The sequence below is a fragment of the Ranitomeya variabilis genome, chromosome 3, assembly GCF_051348905.1.
Source record: "Ranitomeya variabilis isolate aRanVar5 chromosome 3, aRanVar5.hap1, whole genome shotgun sequence".
Lineage (NCBI taxonomy): Eukaryota > Metazoa > Chordata > Amphibia > Anura > Dendrobatidae > Ranitomeya > Ranitomeya variabilis.
The window spans coordinates 283,035,245-283,060,236 of record NC_135234.1 but is presented as its reverse complement, the minus strand read 5'-3'; the positions used below and the strand labels follow the sequence as shown (position 1 = coordinate 283,060,236).

The window sequence follows — 24,992 nt, the reverse complement described above, 5'->3', positions numbered from 1 at the left end:
TTCATTTGGATGACGTGTCCCTGCTTAATCCACACAGGCTCCCCAGAATTGCGCTCCTGCGCAGGCGTACTGCCCTGTTGATGGCAGAGCAAAGTCCTGCAGTGCGCAGGCGCTGGGCCTCTATGACCTTTCCCGGCGCCTGCGCACTGCAGTACCTTACTCTGCCCTCAGCAGGGCATAGACGTACGCCTGCACAGAAGCGCGATTCTGGGGAGCCTGTGTGGATGATGCAGGGACACGTCATCCACATGAAGCAAGTAGGAGGACGGCATCACAAGAAGATGGAGGCGCCGGACCAAGAAGAGTGACACCCATTGGACCGGACTGCCCCCAGGTGAGCATAATAAAAGTTATTTTTCTTCTCTTACAGGTGGGATCAGGGGGTTGTATACAGCATTAGAGAAAGCTGTATATAAGCCCTGAAACCATAACTCGTATTGGCCAAACCTGGTCACAGGTTCCTTTAACCCTTAAGCATTTTCCATATTTAACTTCAAACAAAATTCTATGCAGTATGTAAAATGGGGGGCAGATCACTGAGAGATCAGTGACCTGTCAAAAACTATACAGATGAATACCTAAGCAGAGCACCACATAAAGCCTCAACCACAAGACAGATTTCACCAACCAAGGTATCATTTTAGACAGTATAACGGTGCCAACCTGACAGTGTCTGTAGTTTACTGAGCACAATCCTGCTGACAGGTTCCCTTTCACATAAAGAATAACTGTTGTTTAAGTTTTTATTTAAAAATCAATTGTACACATGAAAATAAGCAACTTTGTAATATATCTTATCTGAGACATTTGTTTCTTTTGCCTCCCAGATTGACCTTTCACTCTCCCTTTATGGGTGAAATATGTTAAATATATATTCAATAAAGAGAGATTTTAACCATGAATTGAGAAATTTGAGATCGAATGATCAAGAGATCAGGAGAAGAAAGAAGCAGATTTCTCTAATAAGATATATTACCAATTGTCTTATTTTCATGAGTACTTTTGATCTAAGAAAAAAATTAAAGGGTTACTCTTTTATAGTGTTGAGCGATAACTTCCGATATTCAAAAGTATCGGTATCGGATTGGATCGGCCGATATTCAAAAAATATCGGATATCGCCGATACCGATACCCGATACCAATGCAAGTCAATGGGACAAAAATATCGGAATTAAAATAAACCCTTTCTTTACTTGTAGGTTAATTCTACATGAAGGAAAACAACTAAACAACTAAGAATAATGTCGGATGTATTGGGGGAGGTGGAGGAGACATTAAAGGCATAGAGGTTTTGGCAAATCAAATGGAATAGCAGGAATGGTTTGTTTTTTTTAAGACGTTCGGAGTTACAAAGCTATTGACTATGTTAAGATTTTTTTTATATTTTGTCAGATATTTATGTTTCACTACTTCCATGCTCTTCACCTTCTTTTTTACTTGTCCCACACTTTCTTCTTCATCATCCTCTCAAGGGTCGTCGTCTCCGGGCTCATCGTCATCTATGGGGTGGTCTTCAGGGTCGTCGTCTTTAGGGTCTTGAACTTGGAAATGTAGCAGAAGGTACAAGAAGGCTGAGGAACTGCCGAGAACCAGCTGACGGTACTGGAACCCGGATGGCTAGCCGAAGGTGCAAGAGCCAATGGAACTACCGAGGACCAGCTGACGGTACTGGAGCCCGGTTACGAAGCAGGAGGTACCCGTGCCAGAAAGCACTACCAAGGACCACCAGACATTGGTGGAACTCGGATACCCAGAAGGAGGCACCTAAGCCAAAGGCTCTGTCCGAAACCAGCTGACGGTACTGGAACCAGGATGGGGAGCAGAAGGTACAAGAGCAAAAGACACTGCCGAGAACCAGCTGACGGTACTGGAACCCGGATGGCTAGCCGAAGGAACAAGAGCCAATGGAACTACCGAGGACCAGCTGACGGTACTGGAACCTGGTTACTAAGCAGGAGGCACCCGTGCCAGAAAGCACTACCAAGGACCACCAGATGTTGGTGGAACTCGGATACCCAGAAGCAGGCACCTAAGCCAAAGGCTCTGCCTGGAACCAGCTGACGGTACTGGAACCCAGGGGGACCTTTTTAAGATTGACTTCTAAAGAACCAGCTAATGGTGCTGGAACTCAGATAGTCAGCAGAATGTCCACATGAACAAAAAATTGCAAGGCCGCGGGCCGGCCGGAGTTACCAGAACCCACAGTCCTACAGGGGGTGCTTGTCCTATTGGCACTATGGAACCAGCCTTCATTGCCAGATACCGCAGCCCACATAAGAAGTACCTAAACTGCAGGCACCATAGAGTCGGCTAACCCGACCACAACACGACAGGACAACGGATTTGTGGCAAAGTGACTTGGAAACTTCCCGGAAACAGCTGGCGTGCTGGAACCAGGCTGGGCAGGAGGGAGTACCCATGCCAAAGACACTTCTGAGCAGCAACTGGCGGTGTTGGAGCCCAGGTATTACATGAGATACAGAGTGTAGGCTGAGGCCTAATTGGAGCAAGTTGAAAGGGAACCTTTAACCCCCCCAGGCATTTGCAACTAAAAGAGCCACCTTGTGTAGCACTAATGCTGCACAAGGAAAAGGTGGCTCTTTTAATTATGCTCCTTGCAAACGCTGAAGTAAACACTTATAAAATGTGTACCCTCATACCATGAAACCGTCCAAGAGGCGGGCCTTTCCTTCTTAATGAAATGCAGCACAGCCGTCATTCATACCCCCTTGGCGCCGTGCGCCGCCTCCTCAGCGTTCTTTGAATCTGTCCCGGAGCCTGCGCTGTTATGTTATCCCTTGGCCATGTGCAGTTAGCGCTGCCCGTCTTCAGACATCATTTGTTGTCAGGCTGGCTGCGCCTGTGCAGCCGCCCTGCCCGAGATCCCACCCCACAGTGTCTTCAGATTTATTCACACTGCGGGGCTGGGATTCCGGGGCATGCGCAGTGCATATCTTGGACTCTCACTCATCTCCTTCCACCTTCTTCAGACTGTGCGGCGTCAGCTGATCCCTAATCACATGCCACGGCCGTGACGCAGCACAGTCTGAAGAAGGCGGAAGGAGATGAGTGAGAGGCCAAGAAATGCACTGTGCATGCCCATGAATCCCAGCCCCGCAGTGTCTTCAGATTTATTCACGCTGCGGGGCTGGGATTCCGGGGCATGTGCAGTGCATATCTTGGACTCTCACTCATCTCCTTCCGCCTTCTTCAGACTGTGCTGCGTCAGCTGATCCCTAATCACATGCCACGGCCGTGACGTGGCACAGTCTGAAGAAGGCGGAAGGAGATGAGTGAGAGGCTAAGAAATGCACTGCACATGCCCAGGAATCCCAGCCCCGCAGTGTCTTCAGATTTATTCACACCGCGGGGCTGGGATTCCGGGGCATGTGCAGTGCATATCTTGGACTCTCACTCATCTCCTTCCGCCTTCCTCAGACTGTGCCACATCAGCTGATCCCTAATCACATGCCACGGCCGTGACGCGGCACAGTCTGAAGAAGGCGGAAGGAGATGAGTGAGAGGCCAAGAAATGCACTGCGCATGCCCAGGAATCACAGCCCCGCAGTGTGAATAAATCTGAAGACACTGCGGGGTGGGAACTCGGGCAGGGCGGCCACACAGGCTTAGCTAGCCTGACAACAAATGATGTCGGAAGACGGGCAGCGCAAACCGTGCATGGCTAAGGGATAACATAACAGCGCAAGCTCCAGGACAGATTCAAACAACGCTGAGGAGGCGGCGCCCGGCGCCAAGGGGGTATGAATGACGGCTGTGCTGCGTCTCATAAAGAAGGAAAGTCCCGCCTCCAGGACGGTTTCACGGTATGAGGGCACACATTTTATAAGTGTTAACTTCAGCGTGTGTAAGGGGAATAACTAAAAGAGCCACCTTTTCCTTGTGCAGCATTACTGCTGCACAAGGTGGCTCTTTCAGTTACAAACGCCTGGGGGGGGACAGGTTCCCTTTAATATCTGTTGTAGTGTCAGGGTGGAGGTTGCAGGAGACATTGCCGGATACACAGAAGGGGATCAGCTGACGTTACTGAAACCCTATAACACTGGGTCATGTGTTGACTGTGCAGATGGCACTTCTGTGCAGCAACTGGCGGTGTTGGAGCCCAGGGATTGCAGTTCAGGTGGTAGAAACATGAACACAACATGTGATTGCTGCACAAGGTGGCTTTTTTAGTTACAGACACCTGGGGGGGACAGGTTCCCTTTAATTTCTGTAGTAGTGTGAGTGTGGAGGGAGCAGGAAAAATTGCCGGATACACAGCAGGGGATCAGCTGACATTACTGAACCCCAATAACACAGGAACTAGTGTTTTTCTCTGTGCAGACAGCACTTCCGGGCAGCAACTGGCGGTGTTGAAGCTCAGAGATTACAAAAAAAAAGAGTGTAGGCCGAAGCCTAATTGGAGCAAGTTTAATTTCTGAAGTTGTGGGAGTTTGGAGGGAGCAGGAGCAATTGCCGCACACACAGCAGGGGAGCAGCTGACGTTACTGAACCCCACTAACACAGGAGCTAGTGTTTTTCTCTGTGCAGACAGCACTTCCGGGCAGCAACTGGCGGTGTTGAAGCCCAGGGATTACAGAAAAAAAAGAGTGTAGGCCGAAGCCTAATTGGAGCAAGTTTAATTTCTGAAGTTGTGTGAGTTTGGAGGGAGCAGGAGCAATTGCCACACACACAGCAGGGGAGCAGCTGGCGTTACTGAACCCCACTAACACAGGAGCTAGTGTTTTTCTCTGTGCAGACAGCACTTCCGGGCAGCAACTGGCGGTGTTGAAGCTCAGAGATTACAAAAAAAAAGAGTGTAGGCCGAAGCCTAATTGGAGCAAGTTTAATTTCTGAAGTTGTGGGAGTTTGGAGGGAGCAGGAGCAATTGCCGCACACACAGCAGGGGAGCAGCTGACGTTACTGAACCCCACTAACACAGGAGCTAGTGTTTTTCTCTGTGCAGACAGCACTTCCGGGCAGCAACTGGCGGTGTTGAAGCCCAGGGATTACAGGAAAAAAAAAGTGTAGGCCGAAGCCTAAATGGAGCAAGTTTAATTTCTGAAGTTGTGTGAGTTTGGAGGGAGCAGGAGCAATTGCCGCACACACAGCAGGGGAGCAGCTGGCGTTACTGAACCCCACTAACACAGGAGCTAGTGTTTTTCTCTGTGCAGACAGCACTTCCGGGCAGCAACTGGCAGTGTGGAAGCCCAGGGATTATGGAAAAAAAAAGTGTAGGCCGAAGCCTAATTGGAGCAAGTTTAATTTCTGAAGTTGTGTGAGTTTGGAGGGAGCAGGAGCAATTGCCGCACACACAGCAGGGGAGCAGCTGACATTACTGAACCCCAATAACAGTGGAGCAGCTGTTGACTCTGCAGACAGCACTTCCGAGCAGCAACTGGCGGTGTTGGAGCCCAGGGATTACAGGAGGAGCAGACTGTATGTATTCCTGCACACACAGCAGGGGACCAGCTGGCGTTATTGAACCCCAATAACAGAGGAGCAAATGTTGACTGTGCAGACAGCACTTCCGAGCAGCAACTGGCTGTGTTGGAGCCCAGGGAAAGCAGGAGGAGCAGACTGTAGGTCTTTCCGCACACACAGCAGGGGAGCAGCTGGCGTTACTGAACCCCAATAACAGAGGAGCAACTGTTGACTGTGCAGACAGCACTTCCGAGCAGCAACTGGCGGTGTTGGAGCCCAGGGAATCGAGGAGAAGCAGAGTGTAGGCCGAGGCCTGCACTCGAGGCAGTTTAACATCTGTTGTAGTGTCAGCGTGGAGGTAGAAGGCCAAATTGCCGAATACACAGCTGGGGATCAGCTGATGTTACTGAAACCCAATAACACGGCAGCAAGTGCTGACTGAGCAAACGGCACTTCCGGGAAGCAACTGGCAGTGTTGGAGACCAGGGAATGCAGGAGAAGCAGAGTGAAGGCTGAGGACTAATTGGAGGAAGTTGAACCTTTAACCCCCCCCCAGGTGTTTGTAACTGAAAGAGCCACCTTGTGCAGCACTAATGCCGCACAAGGAAAAGGTGGCTCTTTTATTTATGCTCCTTGCAAACGCAGAACTAAACACTTATAAAATGTGTCCCCTCATACCGTGAAACCGCCCCGGAGGCGGGACTTTCCTTCGTAAAGAGACGCAACAGAGCCGTCATTCCTACCCCCTTGGCGCTGTGCGCCGCCCCCTCAGCGTTGTTTGAATCTGTCACGGAGCCTGCGCTGTTATGTTAAACCTTGGGCATGCGCACTGAGCGCTGCTCGTCTTCTGACATCATTTGGTGTCAGGCTGACTGCGCCTGTGCGGCCGCGCTGACCGAGATCCCGCCTCGCAGTGTCTTCTGATTTATTCACACTGCGGGGCTGGGATTCATGGGCATGCGCAGTGATATCTTCGCCTCTCACTCATCTCCTTCTGCCTTTTTCAGACTGTGCGGCGTCATGGCCGTGGCATGCGATTAGGGATCAGCTGACGTTGCACAGTTTGAAGAAGGCGGAGGGAGATGAGTGAGAGGTGAAGATATGCACTGTGCATGCCCATGAATCTCAGCCCCGCAGTGTGAATAAATCAGAAGACACTGTGAGGTGGGATCTCGGTCAGCGCGGCCGCACAGGCGCAGTCAGCCTAACACCAAATGATGTCAGAAGACGGGCAGCGCTCAGTGCGCATACCCAAGGTTTAACATAACAGCGCAGGCTCCGTGACAGATACAAACAACGCTGAGGAGGCGGCGCACGGCGCCAAGGGGGTAGGAATGACGGCTGTGTTGCGTCTCATTATGAAGAAAAGTCCCACCTCCGGGACGGTTTCACAGTATGAGGGGACACATTTTATAAATGTTAAATTCAGCGTGTGCAAGGAGCATGACTAAAAGAGCCACCTTTTCCTTGTGCAGCATTACTGCTGCACAAGGTGGCTCTTTCAGTTACAAACGCCTGGGGGGGGGGACAGGTTCCCTTTAAAGGGAACCTGTCACCCCGTTTTTTCAGTATGAGATAAAAATACCATTAAATAGGGCCTGAGCTGTGCTGGACAATAGTGTATTTTGTGTACACTGATTCCCCACCTATGCTGCCAAAATACCTTACCAAAGTCGCCGTTTTCGCCTGTCAATCAAGGTGGTCTGGGCAAATGGGCGTGGTGAAATCGCTTCTTCTCCCCCAGATCTTGCTTATCTTTCCGTTGGTGGCGTAGTGGTTTGCGCATGCCCAACAGCGGAATGCACTGCGCAGCTGAAGAAAAAGAGCGTGATCTGCGCTATTCACCGCTTTATTGCTGGCGGCGGCCATCTTCCTGAGGCCGTGCGTGCGCAGATGGAGCGCTCTGCTGCCCGGGGCTTCAGGAAAATGGCCGCGGGATGCCGCGCGTGCGCCGCGCGTGCGCAGATGGAGATCGCGGCGGAAATTTTCCTGAAGCCGAGTTCGCATATCGGGTTCAGGAAAATGGCCGCCGCGATCTCCATCTGCGCACGCGTGGCATCCCGCGGCCATTTTCCTGAAGCCCCGGGCAGCAGAGCGCTCCATCTGCGCACGCGCGGCCTCAGGAAGATGGCCGCCGCCAGCGATAAAGCGGTGAATAGCGCAGATCGCGCTCTTTTTCCTCAGCTGCGCAGTGCATTCCGCTGTTGGGCATGCGCAAACCACTACGCCACCAACGGAAAGATAAGCAAGATCTGGGGGAGAAGGAGAAAAAGCGATTTCACCACGCCCATTTGACCAGACCACCTTGATTGACAGGCGAAAACGGCGACTTTGGTAAGGTATTTCGGCAGCATAGGTGGGGAATCAGGGTACACAAAATACACTATTGTCCAGCACAGCTCAGGCCCTATTTAATGGTATTTTTATCTCATACTGAAAAAACGGGGTGACAGGTTCCCTTTAATATCTGTTGTAGTGTCAGGGTGGAGGTAGCAGGAGACATTGCCGGATACACAGCAGGGGATCAGCTGACGTTACTGAAACCCTATAACACTGGGTCATGTGTTGACTGTGCAGATGGCACTTCTGTGCAGCAACTGGCGGTGTTGGAGCCCAGGGATTGCAGTTCAGGTGTTAGAAACATGAACACAACAGGAGACCCGGATACTGTTGCCAACCAATTATTTAATCTGGAAGAGGAGTGGCAAATTCCTGCGAGATCCAGGCCTTGTTCATTTTCAGAAAAGTAAGCCGGTCAACGTTATCGGAGGATAGTCGCATGCGACGGTCTGTTAGTACACCACCTGCGGCACTAAAGACGCGTTCTGATAATACACTAGCAGAAAGGCAAGCCAGCAACTTCAGTGCATACTGGCTAAGCTCTGGCCATGTATCCAGCTTAGAGACTCAATACTTGAAGGGGGAAGTGCCGTCTGGGAGTACACTGAGAGGGCAAGACATGTAGTCTGTCACCATCTGACGGAAACGTTGCCTCCTGCTGACTGGAGCCATCTGTAATGGTGTAGACATTTGTGGTGGGCACACAAAACTTTGCCACTGTTGGGCCATACTGGTCTTGCCTTGTGCTGAGGCACTGCTTCTGCTCCCTCTTTGTGCAGAGCTTCCTCCACTGCCTCGACGCACTGAGCTGCTTTGTAAAGCACTAGCAGCTCTGCTCTCAATTGGACTGGCGAATATGATGGACTGCACCAGTGTGTCTTGGTACTCCCGCATTTTACGCTCCCGGTTCAACGGTGTTATGAGGCTTTGACAGTTGTCCCGGTAGCGAGGATCTAGGAGGGTGTACACCCAATAATCAGCCGTGTTGAGAATGTGGGCGATGCGGCGGTCGTTTCTCAGGCACTGCAGCATTAAATCAACCATGTTCTGCAGACTGTCAACTGGCCAAGAAACGCTGTCCCCTGCTTGAGGCGTGATCTCTGCCTGCTCTGCATCACCCCACCCTCGCTCTGCATACTGACTACTGGAGATTTGTGTAACTCCCTCCTCTGGACAGATGTCTTCCTCCTCCATTGACTCCTCCTCATCCTCCTCACAAAGTGTCCCCTGCCTAGGCCTTTGTGAGGATACACGCTGCGCAGACTGTCCAGAAGCAGATGGCGTTTGTGACTCCTCATCCTCCACCTCGTCCACAACCTCCTCCCTTAGCGCTTGCAGTGTTCTTTCAAGCAGGCAGATAAGGGGGATAGTCATGCTGACTAGTGCATCATCTGCACTCGCCACCTGCGTGGAATCATCGAAGGCACGCAAAACCTGGCAGATGTCCTTCATAGTGGCCCACTCAGTGGTTGTGAAGTCTGAACGGCGCGCAGTGCGACTTCTTTGCGCCTGATGCAGCTGGTACTCCATTACTGCTGGCTGCTGCTCACACAACCGCTCCAACATATGTAACGTAGAATTCCACCTAGTGGTAGGTCATATATGATGCGATGTTCCGGAAGGCGGAATCGGCGCTGCAGAGCTGCAATACGCGATCTTGCCATGCTGGAACACCGCAAGTGAGCACACTCTAGGCGGACCTTGTGCAGCAGTGCTTCAAGATCCGGATAGTCCCTCAAAAAACTCTGAACGACCAAATTGAGCATATGTGCCAGACATGGGATGTGAGTGAGGTTGCCTAGGGCCAGAGCTGCCACCAGATTTCGGCCATTGTCACACACTACCATGCCTGGCTGGAGATTCGCTGGCACAAACCACATGTCGCTTTCCTGCTTTATGGCATTCCAGAGCTCCTGCGCTGTGTGGCTTCGATTCCCCAAAGAAATTAATTTCAATACGGCCTGTTGACGTTTGGCCACGGCTGTGCTCATATCGGTCGTAACAGGTAAGCGTTCATGGGTCCATGTGGAGGTGGACTGTGACGGCTCCTGCAGCGCTGATTCAGAGGAACTTGAGTATGAGGAGGAGTCAATGTGTACAGACTGGATTCCTGCAATCCTTGGAGTTGGCAGAACACGTACAGCGCCACTCGCACGATCTGTACCCAGCTCCACAACATTTACCCAGTGGGCAGTGAGGGAAAGGTATCGTCCCTGTCCATGGTGACTGGTCCACGCATTGGTGGTGAGGTTGTCCTTGCTACTGACGGCGTTCAGTAGCGCGTGTTTTATGTTTCCCTATACATGCTTTTGCAGGGCAGGGACGGCTTGCCTGCTGAAATAAAAGCGGCTGGGCACTTTGTATTGTGGGACTGCCAATGCCATCAAGTTACGGAAGGTGGCAGTCTCCACCAGCCTGAATGACAGCATTTCAAGGGACAGTAGTTTTGAAATGCTAGCATTCAGAGCCTGTGCTCGGGGGTGGTTTGCCAAGAATGGCCACCTTTTCTCCCATGCCTGTGCTACCGATGGCTGTAGATTGGGCTGGGAGTGTGAGGATGACTGGGAACGTGGTGCTGTGGGTGGAATTACACTGGGTCTCTGGACAACAGTGCCAGAGGTTCTTCCATGGCGATCCTGTGATTAAGCCGAACCAGCTGTGTGTGAGCTGGAGGAGGAGGCTACAACACAAGCTGAAGAGGTGGTAGGTGCCACTGTAGGTTGACCTAGGTCTTCAGTGTGTTTTTGTAACTTCACCGCGTGCTTTGTCCGCACATGTTTCCACATATTTGTGGTATTGAGGTTGCTGACACTTTTCCCTCTTTTGACTTTCTGATGACACACCTTGCATTTGAGTAAGCAAATGTCATCTGCAACTGTGTCAAAAAAGGACCAGGCACTGCAAGTCTTGGGAGCGCCCGTTTTGGCTTTTGGAAGAGGCATGCTCCTAACGGGTGCTGAAGTGGAGGCTACAGGCACCGCAGTCTTCCCCCTCCCTCTCCCTCTTTGGGCCGTTCGGGGAATCTCTTCCTCAGAGGTGCTCCCACCACCTTCCTGTACCTCATGCCATGATGGGTCAAGGACCTCATCATCTACACTACCCTCTTCCACCAACTGCTTCTCCTGGGTAGTCTCGGCAGCACAGTACACCCAGAAAGTGGCACCTGAGTCTCATTATCATCAGATGCATACTGAGGTGTGCTGACCAGAGGCACTGGCCCACCCGCCTCTTCAGATTCAGAGAGACAAAGCAGTTGGGCATCACTGCATACTGGCTCTTCTTCCATTTCTCGAGTGCTGCTTGGCTGGCCCCCACTGTCCACGCCAAGAGATTCAGAGAACAGAAGTAGAGATGGCTCCTGTCCTGGGCTCTCTGACTGCCTGGGCAATTTGGCAGGTGGTGAAGAGACAGATGGGTGCTCTTCAGTGCTCTGTGCCTGAGAGGATGTGGCACTAATTGAAGTCGATGCGTTAGCTGCCATCCATCCGACAACGGCTTCAATTTGTTCGTCCCGCAGCAGCGGGGTACGGCGAGCTCCAACAAAGCTGCACATGAAGGACCGTTCCCTGCTAAAACTGGGGGATGATGAGTCACCGGTGCCCGTAGCAGGCACAGAATCCCCACGTCCTCTCCCTGCTCCACCTCCACACCCACGTGCCTTACTCCCTGCCTTCTTCATCTTGGTAGACTGATAAAGATAGGCAGAAAAGTACTAAGGGCTTAGTGTGCTTATTCCTGAACAGCTGCTAACAGGTATAAGAAACACTAATTTTATCAAGTGTGGTATAGACTTTAATATGAGCTAATGTGGCCTACACAACTGTAAAGTGGAGTGTTTGGTGAACTCTATAAACTTTTAGTTTTTTCCGCAGAACAGACTATCGAGTGAGCTGCACTCACACAGAGACCATGCAGACAGCTGTGAATGGCACTGCAAGGCCAAAAAAAGCTCCTCTATGTAATCCTATATAGTGTTTTTGCACAATCTAGCAGGATATGGATGGAAAGCCACTAATAGGATAAATTTGAAAAAATGTGCAGCAGGCTGCACTAATTGAAAAACGGACAATGGAACGGTATGAGGCAGTGACGCACCCTGAGCTGACTACAACCGGCTGTGGCGGCAGAACAGACTACAGAGTGAGCTGCACTCACACATAGACCGTGCAGACAGCCGTGAACGGCGCTGCAAGGCCAAAAATAGCTCCTCTATGTAATCCTATGTAGTGTTTTTCCACAATCTAGCAGGATATGGATGGAAAGCCACTAATAGGATAAATTTGAAAAAATGTGCAGCAGGCTGCACTAATTGAAAAACGGACAATGGAACGGTATGAGGCAGTGACGCACCCTGAGCTGACTACAACCAGCGGTGGCTGCAGGCCAGACTACAGAGTGAGCTGCACTCACAGAGACACCTTGCAGACAGCCGTGAACAGCTCTGCAAGGCAAAAACAAGGTTCTCACACAGCGGTTGCTAAATTAGCCTGGGTAAAGCACAATGAAGCAAATCGCTATCTCAAAACTGGCCCTCAGTCAGAACACAGCGTCCTGTCCCTAACTGAATTCACAGCAGAGTGAACCCAAAATGGCTGCGGCGACATTTATAGTGCATCATGACATCATTTCAGCAGCCAATCACAGCCATGCCAGTAGTTACATGCCTACCATGCAGAACACGATGTGCCCACACTTCTAATGATTCCTCATTGGCTGAATTCTGGCTCTTTGAATTATGGGAACTTCCGATTCCGGTATCCGATATACTGAAAGTATCGGAACTCGGTATCGAAATTCCGATACTGCAAATATCGGCCGATACCCGATACTTGCGGTATCGGAATGCTCAACACTACTCTTTAACCCCTTGCTGAACGTTGATGTACTCAGCACGTCCTGGTTAGGAAGTGCTTCTGGACCTTGGACATACTGAGTACGTCCAGACGATTTTGCGAGCACAGCCGGGTGTCAGCTGATTCTGACAGCTAATACCTGGCACTCAGTGCCAGGAGTAGTGCCCACAGCGTTCCTGGCATTTTAACCTCCTAAATGCTGTGATCGCAGTGTTTAGAAGGCAGGCAGGCAGAGGGAGGGATCTCCCTCTCCCACATGAAGACCTCCAGGTCACCAGGCTCTATCAAACTTGTTAGCTCATGCTCAGTGCATGATCTAACAAGTTTGTGTAAGAGCAGACTGTAAGGGTATATGCACACGTTGCGGATTTGGCTGTGAATCCGCAGCAGTTTTCCATGCATTGTACAGTACCATGTAAACCTATGGAAAACAAAATCCGCAGTGCACATGTTGCGGAAAATTCCGCGTGGAAACGCTGCGGTTTATTTTCTGCAGCATGTCAATTTTTTGTGCGGATTCCGCAGTGTTTTACACCTATTCCTTAGGCAGCTGTCACACTAGCAGTATTTGGTCAGTATTTTACATCAGTATTTGTAAGCCAAAGCCAGGAGTGGAACAAATAGAGGAAAAGTATAATAGAAACATACGCACCACTTCTGCATTTATCACCCACTCCTGGTTTTGGCTTACAAATACTGATGTAAAACACTGACCAAATACTACTAGTGTGACGGCAGCCTTAATAGGAATCCGCAAGTGTAAAAACGCAAGAGAAATCCACACAAAAACTGCAGTAAATCTGCAGTGAATCTGCAGGTAAAAGGCAGGGCATTTTACCTGCGGATTTTGCAGAATTCGCCCGGAAAAAACCACAATGGAATCCGCAACGTGTGCACATAGCCTTAGTCCTAATGCATGGCAGTGCTCATGCATTGCAATACATTAGAACTGTGATCAGACTGCTGAAAGTTAAAGTCCCATAGTGGGACTAAGAAAAAAGGTTAAAAAAAAGTAAACAAAAAAACATGTAAAAATACATTTAAAAAACACAAATAATAATAAATAAAACATATACACTCACTGGCCACTTTATTAGGTACACCTGTCCAACTTCTTGTTAACACTTAATTTCTAATCAGCCAATCACATGGCGGCAACTCACTGCATTTAGGCATGTAGACATGGTCAAGACAATCTCCTGCAGTTCAAACCGAGCATCAGTATGGGGAAGAAAGGTGATTTGAGTGCCTTTGAACGTGGCATGGTTGTTGGTGCCAGAAGGGCTGGTCTGAGTATTTCAGAAACTGCTGATCTACTGGGATTTTCACGCACAACCATCTCTAGGGTTTACAGAGAATGGTCCGAAAAAGAAAAAAAATCCAGTGAGCGGCAGTTCTGTGGGCGGAAATGCCTTGTTGATGCCAGAGGTCAGAGGAGAATGGGCAGACTGGTTCGAGCAGATAGAAAGGCAACAGTGACTCAAATCGCCACCCGTTACAACCAAGGTAGGCCTAAGAGCATCTCTGAACGCACAGTGCGTCGAACTTTGAGGCAGATGGGCTACAGCAGCAGAAGACCACACCGGGTACCACTCCTTTCAGCTAAGAACAGGAAACTGAGGCTACAATTTGTACAAGCTCATCGAAATTGGACAGTAGAAGATTGGAAAAACGTTGCTTGGTCTGATGAGTCTCGATTTCTGCTGCGACATTCGGATGGTAGGGTCAGAATTTGGCGTAAACAACATGAAAGCATGGATCCATCCTGCCTTGTATGGAGCATCTTTGGGATGTGCAGCCGACAAATCTGCGGTAACTGTGTGATGCCATCATGTCAATATGGACCAAAATCTCTGAGGAATGCTTCCAGCACCTTGTTGAATCTATGCCACGAAGAATTGAGGCAGTTCTGAAGGCAAAAGGGGGTCCAACCCGTTACTAGCATGGTGTACCTAATAAAGTGGCCGGTGAGTGTATATTGTACCCATAAATAAATATCTTTATGAAAAAAAAAAAAAAAAGTACTTTTATTTGGTATTGCCACTATTCTTATTCATCATACTGACAAACAAAAAGTGGAATAAAACCCGATCAAAAAGACAAATGTAAGTAAAAATGGTATAGCTGAAAACGTCATCTTGCCCCACAGAAAACAATCTGCCATACAGCTCCATCAGTGGAAAAATAAAAAAAAGTTGTAGCTCTCAGAATAAATCAATGCAAAAATAATAATTTTTTCTATAAAATAGTTTTGTGTATTATTGTGTAAAAGCGACAAAACCAAAAAATATATAAATGTGGTATTTTTGTAATTGTACTGACCCGAAGAATAAAGTTGCATTATCAATTTTATCACACATGGAACGGCATAAACCCCCCCCAAAAAAAAAACAATTCCTGAATTGCTGGTTTTAGTTCATTCTACCTCCCAAAAATCGAAATAAAAAGCGATAAAAAAATGTCATGCGCCCAAAAATGGTGCCAATAAAATCGTCAACTCGTCCTGCAAAAAACAATTATAGCTCTCAAAATATGGCGATGCAAATGCTAATTTTTGCAAAAAAGTGTCTTCTAGTGTGTGACAGCAGCGAAACCTAAAAACACGATATAAATCTAGTATCGTTGTAATTGCACTGACCCAAAGAAAAAAATCATCTAGTCATGAGAAACAAAGTAAAAAATAAATAAAACCAATTCTTCACCTGCTGGTAATTTTTTTCATTCTGCCTCCCAAAGATCGCAGAAAAGCTCGGTTCATATTTATCCTGTGCAGTGTCTGTCTTTTTAGACGTGCAGAAATGTGACGTTGGCTATTCTGAAAAGAGGCCAGACGGAGTCCAGAGTAACTCTGTTGCCTCATTATAGTGGATGGACGCTTTGAGGGTTTCATCTGAATTTTATCACTCAGAGATTTAAATGGAAACTCCCAACGTAAGTGCTCAGCGTAGAGCACGGGATAAATGTGATCCCAAATGTTATGTAAAATGTTCCCAATAAAAGATTCAACTCAATCTACAAAATAAGCAAGTTCCCACTCAGGTTCGTCATCTGTTAAAATAAATATAGGGGCTTACACGTTGCTGTTAGTAAAAAGGCTTTGGAAAAGCGCAATGGCCCTTGCCCCCCCCCCCCCCCAAAAAAAAAAAAAAAAAGAAATTCAGCAAATCCTGTGCTCCCAAATCCAAATACCCCCTCCCTTCTGAGCCTCAATGTGCCTAAACCACATTTAGGGTCCATATGTTTGGCATTTCTGTAGCAATAACAGCCCATCTAATTTACAGGTGAATGTCTCCAGAAGCTTGAGCTGGGCAATACACAGGGGCGGACATACCGCCGGTTCAACCGGTGCAGCCGCACCGGGGCCTAGAGCGGGGAGGGGGCCCGACCCGACGGACATGCACGGCACGTCGGCAATCGACAATTGTTGTGACTCAGTGTGCTGCTGCACTGCAGCCTGCCTGCCGCTGCGACGCGTGGATCATCATTCCTGAATTTCCTGCTCAGCCTGCTGTAATGAGCGCCGGGCCGGCGCCGCGGTACCCAGCGAGTGACATGACCGCTGGAGCAGCCTCAGAAGCTGCCGTGCCCAGCGCCCGCCACTGCCCGGAGTCTGCGGAGACCATGATCTGTCCACAGTCCGGGTCTGGGAGAAGGAGCCAGGAGCAGGAGGTGAGTATATTTACCTGTCCACTATCCACGCGCCGCTCCATCTTCCAATCCCGTCCCGTCTCTGCGCTCTGACTGTTCAGGTCAGAGGGCACGCGGATGACGTATAGTGTGCGCGCCGCCCTCTGCCTGATCAGTCAGTGCGGAGAGACGGGACGGTGAGGACCAGCGGGCGGGCAGAGACGAGAGTCGAGCCGAGGTGACTGAGTATGTCTTTTTTTTTTTTATTGCAGCATTTATATGTGGCGCCGGCGGCACAGGCGTTATATATGGACGGAGCAGCATCACTCACTCAGCATCTATCTATGGGGCCCTGGGGGCCGGGCCCGGGGCCATAATGAATTGAGCGGCACAGGCGTTATATATGGAGCATCAGACACTCAGCATCTATCTATGGGGGCCATAATGAATTGGAGCATTATATCTGGCGGCACAGCTTTATAGGGAGGGAGTCCATATAAAGCTGTGCCGCCACATATAATGCTCCATTACTCATTATGGCCCCATAGATGCTCCATCCATATTATGGATGGAGCATCTATGGGGTAATAATGAATTGTATGGAGCATTATATGTGGCGGCACAGCATTATATGGAGCATCTGGGCTGGGCCATAATGAATTGTATGGACTATGGAGCATTATATGTGGCGGCACAGGCACAGCGTTATATGGAGCATCTATGGGGCCATAATGAATTGTATGGAGCATTATATGTGGCGGCACAGGCACAGCGTTATATGGAGCATCTATGGGGCCATAATGAATTGTATGGAGCATTATATGTGGCGGCACAGGCACAGCGTTATATGGAGCATCTATGGGGCCATAATGAATTGTATGGAGCATTATATGTGGCGGCACAGGCACAGCGTTATATGGAGCATCTATGGGGCCATAATGAATTGTATGGAGCATTATATGTGGCGGCACAGGCACAGCGTTATATGGAGCATCTATGGGGCCATAATGAATTGTATGGAGCATTATATGTGGCGCCACAGGCACAGCGTTATATGGAGCATCTATGGGGCCATAATGAATTGTATGGAGCATTATATGTGGCGGCACAGGCACAGCGTTATATGGAGCATCTATGTTTACATAACTTTGTTGCAGTATGGGAGGGGGGGGCCCAGGAAAATTTCTTGCACAGGGGCCCTCTGCAGTCTGTGTCCGCCCCTGGCAATACAATATACTGGTCACTACAAAGTACTGATCACTACAACGTAGTGATCACTACAAGGGCAGTTTGCAATTTTCACACAGTAACATCCACTGCTACTTGTTTCCGGAAAACACCCATGGGGTCAAATTCGTCACTACACCTGTAGCTAAATTCCCAAATGCGTATAATTTCCAAAATAGGGTAACTTTAAGGGGAATTCTGCTCTTCTAGTACTTAGGGGCTCTCTATATGGAGTCAAACTATTCAAGGAAAATCTGTGCTCGAGAAGGCAAAAAGAGCTCAGTCCCTCCCGAGTCTCGCCGTATGGGTAAGCAGTACGGTACAGCCACATATGCGGTATTTCTCCATTCAGCAGAAATTGTGGAACAAATTTTGCTGCCATTTTTACACATTTTCCAATGTAAAACTTTGAAATCTGGGGCTAAAAATTTTTTTGGGTGGTAGAAATGTAATTATTTTTTTCTTCACTGCCCAATGATATAAAATTCTGTGAACCAACTGTGGTGTGATATGATCACTGAACCCCTAGATTAATTCAATGAGAGGTGTAGTTTGTAAAATGGGGTCTCTTATGGGGATTCTCCTGTTCTGGCACCTCAGGAGCTCTGCCAATGTTACATGGCACCATCAAACCAGTCCAGCAAAATCTGAACTCCAATATTGCGTTTCTTCCTATCTGAGCTTTGTACTATGCTTGAAAAGTAGTTTTCGACCACATATGCAGTATCTGTGTACTCAGGGGAAATTTTGCTCAACAAACTTTGGGTTCCCTTTTCTCCTGCTATCCTTGTGAAAATGAAAAAAATCTGTGGCCAAAACAACATTTTTACTGGAACTTTTTTTTTATTTTCACGGCTCTACATTACAAACTTCTTTGTACACCTGAGGGTTCAATGTGCTCAGCACAAATCTAGATAAGTTCCCTGAGGGGTCTAGTTTCCAATATGGTGTCACTTATAGGGGATTTCTACTTTTGAGGCACATCAGTGGTACTTCAAACATGACATGGCGCCTGCTAATTATTCCAGCAAATTTTGCATTCAAAAAGTCAAATTACGCTCCTTCCCTTTTAAGCCCTGCTGTGAGCGCAAACAATAGTTTTCTCTCACATATTGGGTACCGGTGTACTTAGGAGAAACTGCACAAGAAATTATAAAGTAGACATGTGGTAAATGTTATTCATTAACAATTTTGCGTTCATAACCTTATGATTTAAGGGCATAAAAATTCAAATTCGGTAGTTGCAACACTTTTAAATTTCACCAAATTTCAATTTTTTTAACAAATGCAAGTCATATCAAAAAATTTTTCCACTGTCATGAGGTACAATATGTCACGAAAAAATATTCTCAGAATCAGTGAGATATGTTGAAGCGCTCCAGAGTTATTACCTCATAAATTGACACTGGTCAGAATTGTAAAATTTGGTCTGGTTCCGAAGATAAAAACACTTTTGTCGTGTAAAGGGGTTAAACAAAAAGAAACCAGTTACAGTTGTGCTCAATAGTTTACATACCTGGCAGAATTATTGCTTTCTTGGCCTTTTTTCAAAGAATATGAATGATAACACCAAATATTTTTTTCTCCACTTTTGATTAGTGGTTAGGTGAAGCCATTTATTGTCAAACTACTATGTTTCTATTTTTAAATCATAATGACAACCAAAAACATCCAAATGACCCTGATCAAAAGTTCACATACCCCATTTCTTAATACCGTGTATTGCCCCCTCTAACATCAATGACAGCTTGAAGTCTTTTGTGGTAGTTGTGGATGAAGTTATTTATTTTCTCAGATGGTAAAGCTGCCCACTCTTCTTGGCAAAATGCATCCAGTTCCTGTAAATTCCTGGACTGTCTAGCATGAACTGCGCGCTTGAGATCTCCCCAGATTGGCTCAATGATATTGAAGTCAGGAGACTGAGATGGCCATTCCAGAACCTTCACTTTGTTCTGCTGTAGCCAATGAGAGGTTGACTTGGCCTTGTGTTTTGAATCGTTGTGATGTTGGAACATCCAAGTCCTACCCATGCACAGCTTCCGGGCTGATGAGCGCAAATTTGCCTACAGTATTTGCTGATAATGTGCTGCATTCATCTTCCCTTCAACTTTGACCACGTTTTCTGTGCCTTTGTAGCTCACACATCCCCAAAACATCAGCAATCCACCTCCACGCTTTACAGTAGGAATGGTGTTCCTTTCATCATAAGCCTTGTTGACCCCTCTCCAAATGTAACATTTATGGTTGATGCCGAAAAGTTGAATTTTGGTCTCATCACTCTAAATTACCTTGTTACAGAAGTTTTGAGGCTTGTCTCTGTGCTGTTTTGCATATTGTGCAAGATACTTTGTGGCATTTGCACAGTAATGGCTTTCTTCTGGAAACAATTTTCCTGGTAGTTGTGGACAACATTTTTGTTGGTCTACCTGACCGTGGTTTTGTTTTTAAAGAGCCCCTGATTTTCCATTTGTTAATCATAGTTTGAACGTTGTTGGCTGGCATTATCAATTCCTTGGATATCTTTTTGTATCTCTTTCCTATTTTATACAGTTTAACTACCTTTTCCCGTAGATCCGTTGACAATTCTTTTGCCTTCCCCATGACAATCCAGAAATGTCAATGGCTGGATGAAAGATGCAAGAGTCTGTCTGGATCCCAGAAACTCAGTTAGTTTTTATGCACACACTGATTACAAGCAAACAGGTCACAGGTGAGGATGTTACCTTTAGTAGCAAATAAAATCCATTTGTGTCAACTTCTATGCATGTTATTAGGCCAAAATCGCCAGGGTATGTGAACTTTTGATCAGGGTCATTTGGATGTTTTGGGTTGTCATTATGATTTAAAAAGAGAAAACACAGAAGTTTGACAATAAATGGCTTCACTCAACCACTAACCATGAGTGGAGAAAAAGTTTTGGTGTAATCATTCATATTCTCTGAAAAAAGGCCAAGAAAGCAAGAATTGCGCCGGGGTATGTAAGCTTTTGAGCACAACTGTACATATCCTTACTTTGTGTTGCATGATACTTGTTTTCCATTGATAGATTTATTTTCCCCTTTTCCTTCACAGAATTCAGCCTAACAGTCCAGGGTTCTGGAAATATGACAGACAAAAGCAATCAGGAACAGCTGCTGTTTCTCTTTCCGGAGTTTAACCAACAAAACCAAGTCACCGGGCAATCTGATGATTCGTGCTCAGAACCGACCAACAAGAAAATGAGACGAAATCGCTTCAAATGGGGACCAGCTTCCCAGCATATTCTTTACCAAGCATATGAAAGACAAAAGAACCCCAGCAAAGAAGAAAGAGAGGCATTAGTTGAAGAGTGTAACAGGTAATAATGGAGAAAAGCCATTTCCCTATAAAACAGTTAAAGGGAACCTGTCAGCAGGATTGTGCACAGTAACTTACACACACTGTCAGGTCAGCACCGTTATTCTGATTAAATGATACCTTGGTTGATGAAATCTGTCTTGTGGTTGTTTTCTAATCTTTATTTTTAGTTTATAGTTAATGAGATTCTCGTGCCCTAAGGCAGGGCTAGTGTATGTGGTGCTTAGGCTACGTTCACATTTGCGGTCCTCGCCGCAGCGTCGGGCGCCGCAGCGGCGCCGCATGCGTCATGCGACCCTATATTTAACATGGGGGTGCATGGACATGCGGCGCACTTGCGTTTTGCGCCGCATGCGTCGCTGCGGCGCCCGCGTCCGGGCGCAGAGGACGCAGCAAGTTGCATTTTTGCTGCATCCAAATTCAATGAAAAAAACGACGCATGCGGCGCAAAACGCAGCGTTGTGCATGCGTTTTGCTGCGTTTTTATTTGCGTTGTGCGTTGCGGCGCCGACGCTGCGGCGCACAACGCAAATGTGAACGTAGCCTTAGGTGTATGTGGTGATCAGATATTCATAATGCAGCTATTGGTGTCCATAGCTGTGATCCGAGAGCTGCTACTGCGCAGAATTGGGAAGCGCCATCTTGGAGGAGGATTTTTTTTTTCTTCTCCAGTAAGATAGCGCCGCCAACGCATGCGCAGGCGCGGTGGGTGCCATTTTCAAATTGTTGTTTTTTTTTCTTTTTTCCCTAGCTGGATAACATCAAGAAAATGTATTATTGCCACACTAACCATGCGATTATGCTGAAGAGCAGGTGCCACAGCTGGCACCTTCCTGCTGACGCGTCTTTTGTCTCTTTCTTCAGTATGTTAGGTATTCATTATGCAAACCAGGGGGCAGGTCATTGAGGGATCAGTGACCTGTCAGCAGTCTGCATTATGAATATGTAATCAGAGGACCACATGCACCAACCCCGCCTTAGGGCACAAGAATCTCATTAACTACAAATTAAAAATAAAGATTAATGAACAACCATAAGAGGGATTTCATCTACCAAGGTATCATTTTAAGGCCGGAGTCACACTAGAGAGAAATACGGATTAGTGCTATGTGAGAAAAAATTGCATAGCACTTGGACCACTGTTAATCTATGGGGCAGCTCCTATCACCATTTTTTTTCTGGGCCGTATTATACGTGCGAGTGGAATCGCAGCATGCTGTGATTTGCACAGTATATCGGCTGAGACTCACCAATGCAAGTCTATGGGTGTGAGAAAAACTTGCAAACCACATGGACCATCAGTGTGACTTGCGAGAAATACGCAGCGGTGTCCTTTGAAAAGCCAGAAATTCATGTGCGGTCTACAGTAAAATCACACTTACAGGTTAGAATAGATATATAAACATAGAATAGGTATATATACCTGTATTATATATATATATAGATCGATCTGTCTGTCTGTCTGTCTGTCTGTCCTGGAAATCCCGCGTCTGTGATTGGTCGAGGCCGCCAGGCCTCGACCAATCAGCGACGGGCACAGTATCGACGTAGATGTCATAATGGTTGCCTCGACCAATCAGCGACGGGCACAGTCTGCAGCGAATTCTGGAATCATCATTGTCCATATACTACGGGGACATGCATATTCTAGAATACCCGATGCGTTAGAATCGGGCCACAATCTAGTATATATATATATATATATATATATATACATACAGTGGGGCAAAAAAGTATTTAGTCAGTCAGCAATAGTGCAAGTTCCACCACTTAAAAAGATGAGAGGCGTCTGTAATTTACATCATAGGTAGACCTCAACTATGGGAGACAAACTGAGAAAAAAAATCCAGAAAATCACATTGTCTGTTTTTTTATCATTTTATTTGCATATTATGGTGGAAAATAAGTATTTGGTCAGAAACAAAATTTCATCTCAATACTTTGTAATATATCCTTTGTTGGCAATGACAGAGGTCAAACGTTTTCTGTAAGTCTTCACAAGGTTGCCACACACTGTTGTTGGTATGTTGGCCCATTCCTCCATGCAGATCTCCTCTAGAGCAGTGATGTTTTTGGCTTTTCGCTTGGCAACACGGACTTTCAACTCCCTCCAAAGGTTTTCTATAGGGTTGAGATCTGGAGACTGGCTAGGCCACTCCAGGACCTTGAAATGCTTCTTACGAAGCCACTCCTTCATTGCCCTGGCGGTGTGCTTTGGGTCATTGTCATGTTGAAAGACCCAGCCACGTTTCATCTTCAATGCCCTTGCTGATGGAAGGAGGTTTGCACTCAAAATCTCACGATACATGGCCCCATTCATTCTTTCTTGTACCCGGATCAGTCTTCCTGGCCCCTTTGCAGAGAAACAGCCCCAAAGCATGATGTTTCCACCACCATGCTTTACAGTAGGTATGGTGTTTGATGGATGCAACTCAGTATTCTTTTTCCTCCAAACACGACAAGTTGTGTTTCTACCAAACAGTTCCAGTTTGGTTTCATCAGACCATAGGACATTCTCCCAAAACTCCTCTGGATCATCCAAATGCTCTCTAGCAAACTTCAGACGGGCCCGGACATGTACTGGCTTAAGCAGTGGGACACGTCTGGCACTGCAGGATCTGAGTCCATGGTGGCGTAGTGTGTTACTTATGGTAGGCCTTGTTACATTGGTCCCAGCTCTCTGCAGTTCATTCACTAGGCCCCCCCGCGTGGTTCTGGGATTTTTGCTCACCGTTCTTGTGATCATTCTGACCCCACGGGGTGGGATTTTGCGTGGAGCCCCAGATCGAGGGAGATTATCAGTGGTCTTGAATGTCTTCCATTTTCTAATTATTGCTCCCACTGTTGATTTCTTCACTCCAAGCTGGTTGGCTATTGCAGATTCAGTCTTCCCAGCCTGGTGCAGGGCTACAATTTTGTTTCTACTGTCCTTTGACAGCTCTTTGGTCTTCACCATAGTGGAGTTTGGAGTCAGACTGTTTGAGGGTGTGCACAGGTGTCTTTTTATACTGATAACAAGTTTAAACAGGTGCCATTACTACAGGTAATGAGTGGAGGAAAGAGGAGACTCTTAAAGAAGAAGTTACAGGTCTGTGAGAGCCAGAAATCTTGATTGTTTGTTTCTGACCAAATACTTATTTTCCACCATAATATGCAAATAAAATGATAAAAAAACAGACAATGTGATTTTCTGGATTTTTTTTGTCTGTTTGTCTCCCATAGTTGAGGTCTACCTATGATGTAAATTACAGACACCTCTCATCTTTTTAAGTGGTGGAACTTGCACTATTGCTGACTGACTAAATACTTTTTTGCCCCACTGTATATATACACACACACACACACTGCTCAAAAAAATAAAGGGAACACTAAAATCTAAAATACCACATCGTAGATATCACTGAATGAAATATTCCAGTTATAAATCTTTATTCATTACCGTATATACTCGAGTATAAGCCAACCCGAGAATAAGCCGACCCCCCTAATTTTGCCACAATAAACTTGGAAAACTTAATGACTCAAGTATAAGCTTAGGGTGGAAGATGCAGCAGCTACTGGTAAATTTCAAAAATAAAAATAGATACCAATAAAAGTAAAATTAATTGAGACATCAGTAGGTTAAGTGTTTTTGAATATCCATATTGAATCAGGAGTCCCATATAATGCTCCATACAGTTCATGATGGGCCCCATAAGATGCTCCATACAAAATACACCCCATAAGATTCTCCATATTAATATATGCCCCATATAATGCAGCACAAAGGTTAATAATGGCCCCATAAGATGCTCCATAGAAACATTTGCCCCATACAATGCTGCATAAAGGTTGATGGCCCCATAAGATGCTCCATAGATTATACCCATAAAATGCTCCATAGATTATGCCCCATAAGATGCTCCATAGATTATGCCCCATAAGATCCTCCATACATTATGCCCCATAAGATGCTCCATAGATTATGCCCCATAAGATGCTCCATAGTTTATGCCCCATAAGACTCTCCATAGATTATGCCCCATAAAATGCTCCATAGATTATGCCTCATAAGATGTTCCATAGATTATGCCCCATAAGATCCTCCATACATTATGCCCCATAAGATGCTCCATAGTTTATGACCCATAAGACTCTCCATAGATTATGCCCCATAAAATGCTCCATAGATTATGCCCCATAAAATG

General features: G+C 46.9%; 1 protein-coding gene across 1 annotated transcript in view; it reads left to right on the top strand.

Moving 5' to 3' along the window:
- Positions 1–24,992, top strand: part of HNF1B (HNF1 homeobox B) — a 294,307-nt gene that overhangs the window by 13,004 nt on the left and 256,311 nt on the right. The window contains exon 3 of the mRNA XM_077295511.1: positions 20,542–20,806. Coding sequence (XP_077151626.1) covers positions 20,542–20,806 — 265 coding nt within the window. The remainder of the gene's footprint in view (positions 1–20,541; positions 20,807–24,992) is intronic.